At 41.4% G+C, this 13145-nt stretch overlaps 1 protein-coding gene across 2 annotated transcripts in view; it reads right to left on the bottom strand.

Moving 5' to 3' along the window:
• The window catches only part of LOC149262788 (DNA binding protein), a 365336-nt gene that overhangs the window by 254356 nt on the left and 97835 nt on the right, over positions 1–13145 (bottom strand). For both annotated transcript variants that reach the window (XM_089425199.1, XM_089425202.1), the window contains one exon: positions 3452–3583. In XM_089425199.1, coding sequence (XP_089281325.1) covers positions 3452–3583 — 132 coding nt within the window. The remainder of the gene's footprint in view (positions 1–3451; positions 3584–13145) is intronic.

Raw genomic sequence — 13145 nt, 5'->3', positions numbered from 1 at the left:
AATTGGGGCACTTGTGGAGGTATTTGATTTGGTTTTGGGTCTTGATATCTCATTTGATCTGATTCTATAAGAAGAGGATTGTTCGAGTTTTCCCCAATTGTGGGGTTTTGCCCTGGCATGGATCCTATATCCTATGTTTATTACCTCTTGTGATCTTCATGTTTATATTTTGGTAATTGCTTAATGAAGAAAAAGAACACAAATAATTTAATAAGAAGCCAACAAAGTTCACAAGTAATTATCAAGTAAGGAAACTCAACCTTTACCTTTTTTTTCCAACACCTTGGAGCCTTAGACTTCTTAGGATTTTTGGATCAGCTTCACAAGCTTCAACTAAACTCGAACCTCTGATCTGATGAATATATGGCCTCCAGATAGATGACAAACTCGACCTGTAGGTGATGATTTCAATGATCTGAAGCAATTGATGACAAGCTCAGCATTTCGTCCTCCTTATGGGAGCAACTTTGACCACCAAACAAAAAGACTGAAATCTGACCTCCACAATATACAGAGTAATCTTGCCTTAATTCGGCCTCCAGATCAGGTGAAAATTGGCCTCAATAAATTTATCAGATAATTTGGCCTGTCAAGGAGATAACTCGGCCTTAGATGGGGAAAATGACCTCTACTTGCAAGGAATAAATCTAAACCTGGCATTAAAACAACCTCAGACCAATGATCTCGGTCCACTAGAATGACATTCAGACCATATAAATCTGATCTGGTAATTAAGGAGCAATTCAGCCCTTCAATAAGTGAACATGTCCTCTGCTACTCAACCTCCAATTGGTCACAAGGAACTAGATCTCCAACTAAAGACAAATTCGGATCTTTACAGGAACTCAACCTCAACAAACAAATAGGAATCAATGGTTAATCTCGATCTCAGGTAGAGGAACTTAGCCTCCAAATAAATAAGATAAGACTTGATCTCAAGATAACAATTTGATCTCTCAATAGAAACTCTTCAAGGAGTGTGTACTTGGCCTGCAAGAAATATCCGATCTCCACAATAGGAGAGCTCTTGACCTTCTGCCTTTGAAAGGAAATAATTCCAACCTCCAAGAGCTGATCTTGGCCTCTCAATAAACCCTGACAATAGTTGATCTCAATCTCCTAGAATATAAGCAGAACAATCTCCGGATAGCAAGCACTTGACCTCTAGATGAAGGATTAACACAGCCTCAGATATGATGCTATTCGGCCTTCAAGGAACAAACCCTCACCTTTCAGGGAAACTATGGAATTTGGCCTAATTGCTCAGACTGATTCGGCTTTTTTGACAGAACTTCAATTCTTTACAAACTAGGTAGAGTACCTTCCTTGTCCAGCAAGAGGTTTTGGTCTTCTTCTAAAGTACAATCAGAGTCTCCATTTACCCAAAACAATTCTTAAAAATACTCTTCTATCAATCTGATCTTAGACAGAATCAAATCCACCCGTCTTGACCTTTCTTGACTTGACCATCATTGATTTGATTAGGGCTACATTTTTAATGGTTGCTCTTTAAACTTGGCTCTGATACCATGCTGATTTTTCAAGATTTTCTACAACAGATAATTACTTCCAATGATTTATACATTAATTTATCTTGTGCAATATTCATCGTTAAGCAATTATACATAGAAAATCTTCAACAGCAAAAACAATAATGACAGTAGAATCATGAAGAGACAGTCAAACACAAGAGACACAAAATTTATCCAAGGAAAAACCCAACAACCTTTTCTTAGAGAAATAGTCCAATTCAACAAGAGACACAATCCAAATTTCCCAATCAAGTAAAGTCACACTGACCAGTAACCAAACCCAGATCAAACTTGGTCAAACAGAGATAATGTGTCCTCTTGAAATTTCGGCCTTCTGAAATCTCTCTCCTACAATTTCGGCATTTTGCACAGAACTTTGGTCGGCCGCCTTAGAGAACTCCCACATGTGAACAAAAGATTAAGAAGTGATCTGTATTTGGTTGCCTAAATGGAGAGGTTGAATGCCAATTTATAGCGTTTTAAGGATGCCCCAAAAGGTGTGACTCTTGGGCTGAGCCAACGTATACTTTTGGGGCCGACCTGACTTTTGGAGGCAATTTCAAAATTCAAAATTCAAAATTTTTCTTCTTTTATTTGGAGCCAACTTGAAACCAATTTTGAGATTTTCATTTTTCTTTTATTTTGTGGGAAAATATAATTTACGAATACCGACCACAGCTACCAAAATTCAACATGAATACCATGTAATGAATCATGTTTCACTTGGGTAATGTAAAGTGAGGATTTGATCCCTCCTGTCATTATTGTTTTCTGTCAAGCTTACACCCAATAAACCTAGTTGCTGCTAGCTGGATATGGGATCACCTTCATAACAATATTTTGAATTGCACCCCTAGCTTTCCAAGGATAATTTTCTGCAATAGATTTCAACAACTCAAGGCTGATTTGTTGCACACATAGCAGCCCTTATTGCCTTACATTTTCATGCATTTTCCCTCTTTGATCCATACTTCATTGACTCCATTTGCCCAAGGTTTGATTAGGCACTTGGTCTTAGGGTTTTCTACCTGTATTCTTTTTTTCTCACACCATTCACTAATCCATTTATACTACAACATGTTTTGCTTAGGCTACTCTCCAATAAATCACCCTGTGCCTCAACTCTATAACCTTAGCAATCATATCATTAGGGAAGCCCTCCTTGAGTTGGAGAAGAGCAAAACAAGAGCAAGAGGAAGACAAATTGTGGTGATAGTGGGTAGCCTTCTTAAATGGCACAAGACTAGCTACTTAATGGTTGGAACTTTACATCATATGAGGTACAAGATTTTGTTGTAACACATTGCATTGGTGTAATTATGAAGCAAAATTTTATAAATAATACATGTGAGCTACATGGTAGTAAATTCTGGAAAATAAACTAGAAAGTTACGACTCCCCTTTTGTTTTCCTAAGACATTTGAAACAAATTGAGCAAAGAAACCCATAGATTACCTAGGCAATGGAATAAATAACTTACAAATATGTTGCATGAAATCAAGCAAGCGCAACAGCAAGCAATGGGAAATAACAAAATAGAAAACATACAAAAATAAATATTGTTAAAGCGGTTCCATTGCAAACACCAAAGAAATGTTCTAATTTCTAAAACCTGGAAAGGTAAGCACTTGCAAGTATATGGACATTGGAAACAAGGGAGATACAGCACAGCATTTAAGGTTCTAGAATTAAGTCTACGGTACATAGATATCTCTTGGCATCCAAAAGCCTGAGAGCTTTATTATGCATCGAAGATGGCTGGTGTATCAAATGAAACCTTTTTCCATATCAGTAAAACCCGTAGTGTTAACTCTGAAGTAAAACACCAGATATCAGCAAGATTTTTTGTTTTTTACAGCTACTATATTAATAAAAACAACTGAACATGACATGGCCACATAAAACTACATTAATTGTACCTCAGCACCGTCAATTATCGAGAACTGATCTCTATGAAACTTTTGAACTCGCATGTTATTTTTCTTCTGGATTTTTTCCCAGGCAATGGTAGGAGTTTCCCCATGGCATGAAATCCCTTTGTCGGATACAATCTGCATCCATGAAAAATATCTTCAACATATATTTTTCAGAAAGGAAAAGAATAGACTACCATAAAGTAGCATAAATTACCTATTTGGAAATGAGAGTACTTATTTTAAAGGACTAGAAATGGAGCTATGATAAGCCCCTCTTCTGCTGTGAGATTAAAAAGCTGTATGAAAGGATAAAATCCAACTCCGAAATAATAGAAAGGCATAGCAAAATATGAGGGGTTCAAATCAATATTTTAAAAACCAGAATCAGCCTTTAAACCGGCCACCTATCAAATCAGGCTTCAAACCTGAACTGGGTCAAACTGGATTCAATGAACCAGTTTTTTTTTTTTTAATACATAAAATCAGTAAAACCATTAATGAAAAAAATTATTTTTACGATTCCAAACCATTACAGACAAAATATGCAAAGTTTGCTCATCTATATACCATGTAAGGGTGAATATATCAAAATGGTACTAAGTACATTACATATCAGCAACAAAATACATAATCAATGAGCCTCTAAATGGCCTCTAAAGTCCAAAAACCATGGTAGAAGCTACTAGGTCACTGGCCTACTAGAAATCAGTGATCAACATGATTACTCATCACTGATACTAGAAATGGGATCATTGGCAAAAGCTACATAAACATCATCTAGTTCAGAATCTTCAGACTCCTTGGGTTCCTCAACCTTATAATATGGTAGAAGAAGCTTAAAATGCCTAACCAATGATTTTGGTTTGAATGAAGGGTTCATCTTCTCAACCTTATAATATAGCAAAATAAGCTTAACTTGCCTAACAAATGATTTTGATTTGAGTGAAGGATTCATCTCCTCAACCTTATAATATGGTAGAATAATATTAACATGCCTAACCAATAATTTAGGTTTGAGTGAACGGTACATTTTTGTTAAGGCCGCAGAAAAGAAGTTCAATAATCAACACCACCAACATCAGAGGAGTTCAACAATCACACCACTAACATCAAGGTACATAAAGGACTCAATGCTCTTGATTAAATGCAAATCACATACACTCATACATGATAGAATTCAATGAAAATGTTGCAATCCCACATATCCTAAAAGCATGAAAATTGTTCAATCTGCTGAATTTTGAGTGGGATATGAAATTCTACTTTCTCCCTATGAAGTCCAACAAGGTTAGAACCACTCTCAAACATCCTGAAACTATTAATGATAATGTTAGGAAATTTAAGTAAAAAGTTGGCAATTCCATAAAAAGGATAAAAAGGAAATACTGATCTTTTATTGCGGATTTGACAAGATTAAAACAACCCACAAAGAATGGACCAGATCATAGTGATTCTCACTCTTTTCAATTATTTCGATTAGAATTTAGAAGCCAAAGATCCTCTATTTCTGTGCAGTAAGGGACTTTATAGGATTAGAATGGATACTGAAAATGAGCCATTGAGAAATGAAAATACTTCAACAAGATGGATGAAACCTATGGGATATTTTGTTTGTCTATCTCCCCTGATCAACTCTTTAATGTTAAGTCATGTTCAATACCTAACGAAGTTTGGAAAAACTAGAGGGATTGTTTGGGAAGCGCGATGAGTTGAAAGGACATCAACTATAGAATGAGTTGATTATTCAAGATTCCAGCCATTTCAAGTCCTACAGGACTACTTCTCCAAGTTCAAGACTCTGATGACACTGGTAAAAGCTTGTGGAATAAATAGGAAGGAGGAACAACTTATCATTTCTATACTTTCTAAACTAGGCCCTCAACATTCTATCTTTGTCTCTTCTTTCCATTGTACTAAATTCTCCATGGCTAAGAATTGGAAGATGCCATCTTTGGATGATTCCATTGAATCCTTGGTACATGAGCAGAATAAGCTTCATACATATTGGTGCTCTTAAGCATTCCACACCCTATGCGCTTCTAGTGAAGTATGATCACAAAAAAGCCAAGCAAAAAACAAGGGATCTTGATCATATAGATGGAGAAAGCTCTCAATTCAGTAAGGAAACTAAGATTCTCAAGGGAGAAAAATCTGAGGAGAGAACAAGGTGCAGTTACTGCAATAGGGGTTCCATCTAGAGAGTTCTTGTATGGTCAAGACAATTGATCTAATGGCCAAAGTACTTCAGTAGCATAATCTAGATGACTACATTTCAAACAATGTCAAGAAAAACATTGAACACAAGCCACTAGAGGCTCAAATGTATAGATTATGCTTTGACTCCTATTTCTTCATCATCTAATGGATTTTAGACTCAGGTTCCTCTAATCATATGGCTGCAGCAAAGCATTCTTATATGATACCTTGCACTAGTCCTACTACAACAGCTTCTCCAACATCTCTTTTTGACAGAGATCTTCAAGATGATGCGCACACTTTGGATCAGATTTTAGGATCTGATTTAAAAGTCCAACAACATCACATTATAGATCTAGATCACATGCTATGGAGGACACACATACTCTATAGTCAGCTAGTCAAGTAGTCTGTGAAACTGCCAAGGGATAGTGTTGTAGCGGCTAAACCACCCTCCAAAATTTTGCCTTAGCTTCGTTTTGGAGCCTCCCTACCAACCTTTCATAGCAGCATGTCTTGCTTCGTCAAATACACAAGCTTCAATGATTTTCTTACAAAAAAACAGCATGTCTACCAAAGCTTGACGCATTCCCCTCACATGTTGTTTCACCGGACTTAGTCCAGCTGCAGGGTGAGTAGCTCCCTCAAGAAATTGCACAATTCTGGAGGGCAACCAACCTTCCCTTCAGAAATTGCACAATTCTGTCTGGCAGCCTGCTGGGCTCCAGAATTGCGCAAATCTGCCTGTCACTGTTCACTGAGAAAATTGCGCAATTCCTCGCAACAGGGCTGCTCAACCAAAAAATTGCGCAATTCTGGGCATCAATCAACTGCTCTGCCTAGAAATTGCGCAATCCCTTTGGGCAACCAGCCCAGCTCCCTCCCAGAAATGCGCATTTTTTTCCTCCCAGCTGAGCAAACTGTTGCATGTGCAGTTGAGTTGACCAGTTCCCTCCGAGACCAAGCAAAACCAATTTGCATGCATGGGTAGCTCCTCCCAAGGCAGCATGCAAAGGCATCCCTTGTTTCAAGAATCTATTTTTAGCAGTTAGAGGTTACATGCAAGGATCATTTCAGAAACCTCCCACAAAGTGTCGCTTTCCCTAGATTTGTGGCTTGCGCGTCGCAACCTCGATTTTATCGAAACTCATCAACCGGACGTTGCAGAGCTCATTCCTCACATCAATCTTGCAGCTCTGACATCCCACATTGCATCTAGGAGTCGTCGACACATTCAGCTCAATTGTTTTGGGGTAAACCCGCTTTTCATGTCCCACACTGCGTTTCTAGAGCTTTTTGTGTTTCGCTTCGTATGAATGTTGTCTGATTGATTTCAGCAAGTGTTTGTTGTCGTTTTACTTTTAATACATGCTTGTACTAGCACCGTTTCAATTTTCGATAACATCTCACTATTGTCACATGCATGACATTGTTTTGCACGAACGGTCGTCGTTGCGGCAACTTGCTTCACACATGCATGCTTTCCCGTATTCCGAATCCTGCACTTGTTGTTTGCATGAATGATCATTCACTCTTGTTTGCACTCATCTCATCATGCTTTCACACTTCTCATGTTATCAATCACCCGCCGGCCGGACTAGGCTGCCTTGGCCCAGACCGTGCCTTGCTTAGCTAGCACTACGCATTTCCGAAAACAAAGGCTCTGCCTTCCCCCCAGAAATTGCGCAAGTCTAGCCAGGCACTAACATCCAGGCTTGCATTGCGCAATTCTTGGAGGCAGTGTCCTGTTGACCCCAGAAACTACACAATGCAGTTTGCTGGTTGCATGTCACTGCTGACTAAAATTGCACGTTGTGCAGTTTCAGTCCTTAACAGGCCAGGTTGGACTATGCATTGCACAGTTCCAGCAATCATTCAACCTCCTGACAACCTGGATTGTGCGTTGCGCAGTTTTGCCAGTTAGTCTCTCGACCTCTAGGTGGAAATTGCACGACCTTCATCATCAGTCACACAGGTATGTTGCAAATTAGTTCTCAAGTTCGTTTTGGTTTTCGACTGACAGATTGCTTGCCATGAGTGTTGCCATGTCTCCAGGTATCACAGGTGTTCATCTGCCTCTCAGCAGTACAGGTACAATGGTTTCCAGGAGAGCAAAGTTGAAGACACCGTTCAGAGCACACTTGGGGATGCAGTCGATCAAGTGTCTATGAACTTGCCTACCCACGAAGACATCAAGTTGTTTGTAGACAAGGACATCAAGATATGACGGCAGCAGCATCACAGCAAGCAGCACCATGAACAACAGCTGAAGGCAGCATACCGGATGCAACAAACGCAAGAGGAAGGTTGTTGACAACACAGAGGCGGAACAAAGTTGCAAGCTCAAGCAGATCCACTTGTGATGAAAGCAACTTTGGAGACTCGGGCTATGAGGTGACGGCGCGACATGAAGATCGTGTGAAGGCAGAGAACAGAACAAACAAGGAATTGCATGTGCTGAAGCAGCAACTCAAGGAACAGGAGTTGCATAGACGAGAGAATGAGTTGCAGCAAGAACAGAGACAGCAGGGGGCTCAACATGCACTCACGGATGAAACTGTGCACGTACAAGTTATAGATCCATCCCAGCAACTGGCACGGAGCAGACATGGTGAGCAGTGTTGTTGATTGCATGCAAGGGAATTCAGCAGCATGCATGTCATTGTGCGCACTCATGTGATCCCACCCATTCAGCACACTCACCGAGGCAAAGACAAGAAGCAAGTCCGACTGGAGCTGAACATGCAGTTGACAGTTGATGCGCATGACCACCAGCACACATTGGAAGATCAGCACAGACACTATGCATCAGTGTGTTGCCAGTTCGGCCGCACCCAAGAAGACCATGCGCATACTAGCAAACGGGTTGGATGGAGGAGCCATACCAATGCACCCAGATGCAACGAGGCAAGAGTTCGCTTCAGCAAGATGTCACCATGGAGTGCGTGCACACCATCACGGACGACCAAGCTTGGCATCAGTTCATCACCTTCACCATCACAGGGATGACAAAGAGTTGGTCTCACCACAACGAACCGAGTGTCAGTGATGGCTTGCATGGCTTGCTCAATCCATTTTGTCTCACATGGGCACATGTGCATTGTAATGTAATGCCTTGTCAAGTGGAAGTTCAAGTGTCGATAGTTGGACGTAACAGTCATAGAGTAGATGAAGAGTCATGAGGGTAGATGAAATGTCACAAAGGGGAATGTCAAGGGTCACCCCACCCTTTGCTATAAAATTTAAATGGAACCTCATAACTCATTGTAAAGGGTTTTGGTCAGCCAAGCTTTCGATAAGACTATCTTGGAGAGAGCTTGGACAGTATTGTAACGAGCCTTGGCTTCTACACTACGCAGAGCTAGTATTTCTCTTTGGAGGAGCAAGTGGTTGTGGCTGTAACATTCCGCTGTCGGAACTAATGGTTAGACATGGATGTATTGTATGACTGGAACTTACACTTCTTAATATAACAGAGCCAACATGTTTCATGCATATGTTGTATTGTATTCTATGTTATTTGGTTTACACTAAATGATATATGTATTTGTTTGTTCATGCATGTATGGACTATTCTGTATAAGTATGTATGAGTCTTTCTGAAATGTGTTGTTGGTTTAACCATCACTTTGGATTGCTTGCTAACTTGCTTTCCAACTTGTGATGCATCTTCACTTGTGTGTTCCTTCCAAGCCACGTACTATTACAGGTGTAAGGCCTCCGAGCTGCGGAGCGCCGGGCGCATCGTGCACGAAGGCGAGTCGGGCGCGCGGACGGGCGCGTGGGCGCGCGGGCGGGCAGAGTGCGACGGGGCTGCGGTTGTGCGACAAGTTTACGACAGAAACGTGACGAAATATGCGACGAAAGGAGAACTCACGAAAGTGGCTAAGTGTTGTTACACTTGGGCGTATATATTATGAGAGCACGTAGAGAAGGCTTATATGCGTTGATGCGTTGAACATAAAATATACCAAGCCGACACCACAAAGCATAAACGTGAGGGCACTCATATTAATTATTAGAAGGTCGGCCAAAAATTATGTACAAGGATTTGGAGCGTATAAATAAAGAGTGGTTGCTCCTCATTTGAGACAAGTAACTTCGCACTATCCATTCGTACAAGGGGTAAAACAGCACAGGGGTAAAAGGGGCCTACGCATACCTCATGCGTAGCACTTCTAAGGTGCAGGTTTTGACTTAAGTGAGGTTTGGGTGAGGCAAGTGTGCCGAGGTGGGAGTTATGTGCAGATTGTGTGCAGGACTTGACAAAGTAAGATAGGTGGCCCGGCTGGGCATTCTTCTTTGTGCAAGGGTGCATATGATGATGTATAAGGCTGTTCTATGCCTGTTGTAAAATTATTCTAAGTGTTGGCTTGAAGTTTGTCAAGCACACTTGTATTGTAAAATTGAAGAAGCTGTTATAATATATTGTTGGGCAGACTTTACCGGGAGTTGCCCCTCCCTTTATACTTGTGTATTGTCGATGTTCTCAGTTTATTGTACATGGTTAATGATTGAGAATGGTCTTCTTTAAAGTATAAAGGATAACTCTTTACTTGGTTGCAAGAAAACATAAGTTAAAGTAAGTCTATGTTGGAGTAGGCGTAGTCCATAAACGTTAGTATTGTTAAAAAGAACGCGTTCGGTGGTGCCGCACCTCGCTACAAGCGGTTGGAAGATCACCGCAGGTGTAGGGGCATGACAACAGGTTTCCAAGGGGCGCACTCACCTCACCCTCAGTGTGTTAAAACCTCTCATGCACCTTCCTTGACTTACCGCATTTGTCACACCCTTGCTACCAACAAGGACATCTTACTTGCCTCTGTGCGAAATCGCGGTCAAGGCATTACCGTACGACCCACCGTTGGAACTCCTACACCAAACGGTCTAAGGTCTAATTGGGACTTCTTACCGGGGAGATCCCCTTACATGTTGGCAAGTCCAGCATCGTCAACATTTTTGCGCCAGAAGAAGGGCCAGATGACAAGATGAGTCCTCACATCTGTTTTGAATCTCTACATATCTATCATGACTAACTATAGAGTTGCTCTTCCGGAGTGTATGTCTTATGGAAACAACTTCATAATCTCGGAAGAGCTATCGGATAACTTGTCACATAAAACATATGATGGTGGAGGCCATGTAGCCTTGGTTAGGCACGCAGTCGGCGTTGTAGCCTCATGCGAAAGACATGGAATCTTTGAAGAATACATGACCTGCGCGTTGTTCATCTACACGCTTCGAGGGCACCCAATGCACTGGTGTGCCACGCTGCCTAAAAAATCTATTCATTCTCTTACTCATCTGGTCGCAGAGATAGACCGTGCTTTCAATCACTTTAACCATAAAGCACTCGATCAAGAAATTATGAAATTATGAAAAGCACCCGATGAATCTGTTGATCAGTTTTACACACGCTTTTGTAATCTTGCATATCGATTTCCCAAAGATGAAATTGATTGGGAATTTCTTTATGGGAGATTTGAGTATCTTCTTCGCATATCCGAATCCCACTTAGCACACTTCAGTGATGGAGTTGCACAATCACAGACAGGCATTGTCACAAGTGACTGCCCTCCTTCTCCTCATCAAATAGCTCCACCGCCGCGGAGTGATGTGGGAGATCATGCACACACATCTATTGAACTGTCACATCCTCCCACCCCACCTGCTCTTAATATCTACACAGATTTGGCTTGCAAGCCTGTTGGTTGTCACGTGGATTCGTTCCCTCAACCTCTGTCCCCAAGTTTTGTTGATCCTCCGGCTTGTATTGTCTTGTGTTTTTCCATTCCGGACTCCCCACCTACAGTGAACAAGGATCAAGTTGTCGACGGAGTTGGTGTTATGCAGCCAACCTGCGCCATCATTCATGATGAGTGTGCGGGAATCTAAAGAAGAACCCACGGTGAAGGATGACTCCCTTCTAGCCGCGCCTCATCTGCTTTATCCTGACATCCCTTGTGATTCTGCCACTGCTAATTTCCCCTGTGAAAACCCATTTTTGGATGTTTCTACTTCCGATCATTCAGAGGACACGTCAGATGATAGTCTGTCATCGCAATGCGGAGAGGACACATCTTCCTTCAAAAATCCGTCCAATCTATCATCTGTCATTTCTGAAAACATAGAAGGTGATCATCTTTGCTTCTCATCTACCCCTCTACCTGATTCATCAAATCATGAGGATGTCGACAAACATCCTGAATTTTCTGATCTTGGTTGTCGTGATCTCTCTACTTCTTCATCTGATCACGATGTTTATTCAATCGTTGTTAATCTGTCTAATACACTGGTCTACGATGATCTATCTGTCAACGAAGTCGAAACCCGCAGACTGTCGAGGCACTTCAGCCCGAGCTGATGGTTATGTCAGGCCCTCGCTGTCCTGAGGTTGATTTCACTTCCGGCCAAGAAATTGTTGAAACACTCAAGGCTCCTCATCACTCTTTGCTTTGCATTGAAGATCAACCAAACACCCAAATTTCCCTTCCTCCACTCGAACTAAACGATCCCATCGCTCATGCATTGGAGGAATCTTACACAGCAAGCACACATGCACAACGTAAGTGGTCTACCTTTCTCACGTTTGCGTACATGTCACACTCAAGAGAATGCATACACTCAAGATCCGCACGCAGTGTAGAACAGCACCATGGCAGCTCCACAGAGTGCATGTCATGCGCTTTCACTCATCTTTGTTGTGTGGTCACTTGTAACTTTCGGACTGTGTACGTCTTCATCGTTATATCTTTCATGCTTGCTGGTTTGCGCAATTGCGATGTTCGCAAACCATGCCTTCACCAACATGGGTCAACCAATGCGTCGGTCGCTGCATTGGAAGTATCACTTCACGTGAGATGACCCATGCACTGTCAGCGTAGGAGTAGGAGTAGTGTTTGCCTTCGAGTTGTTTGCTTGCATGCACATTTGCCTCTTTCTTTGTGTGTTTGTTTGCTTGCTTGTTTGTTTGCTTACTCATTTTTCCTCCGCATTTGCTTCTGCTTATTGCTTTGTTTTTTGGTTTGTTTGCTTGTTATTGTCCATAGGTTAGTTTCGCATGGACCGTGTGCGACTCTTGAAACAAGCGGGGTAAAGTACAAGAGGACTTGTACAACTATCAACATTTGGTTATCTTTTGTCTGCTCCCTTATGTAAGCACTTGTTGTCTTCAGTGCATGATACATCAATGGAAAATACGTACTATTCGAAGTGAACCTTAGTGAAAACACAACGCTTGCGCGCTAACTAGTATCACCTACTCTAGTCGGTTGTTTTTGGGTTAATCCTTGTCAGCTCAGTCAAGTAGGCTAAGGTGAGGGGGAAAACCAGTGTTGCACGACCCTAAAGCAAGTCCGGAGCACGCTCCCGAAAAAAAAAATGCTCCCTGCCTTTTCGGGAGCGTTTTGCCTTTTTTGCAAATTGTTTTTTGCAATGATGTTCCAAATGCAATTTTTTTTCAAAGAAACAAATAAGTTTTGAATGGGGCAGCTTAATGATC

This window comes from Pinus tabuliformis, chromosome 6 (genome assembly GCF_031772625.1).
Source record: "Pinus tabuliformis cultivar Carrire ecotype Pingquan chromosome 6, CPIR1, whole genome shotgun sequence".
Taxonomy (NCBI): domain Eukaryota; kingdom Viridiplantae; phylum Streptophyta; class Pinopsida; order Pinales; family Pinaceae; genus Pinus; species Pinus tabuliformis.
Note: the sequence above shows the minus strand (reverse complement) of the source record. Positions and strands in the feature narration are given on the sequence as shown.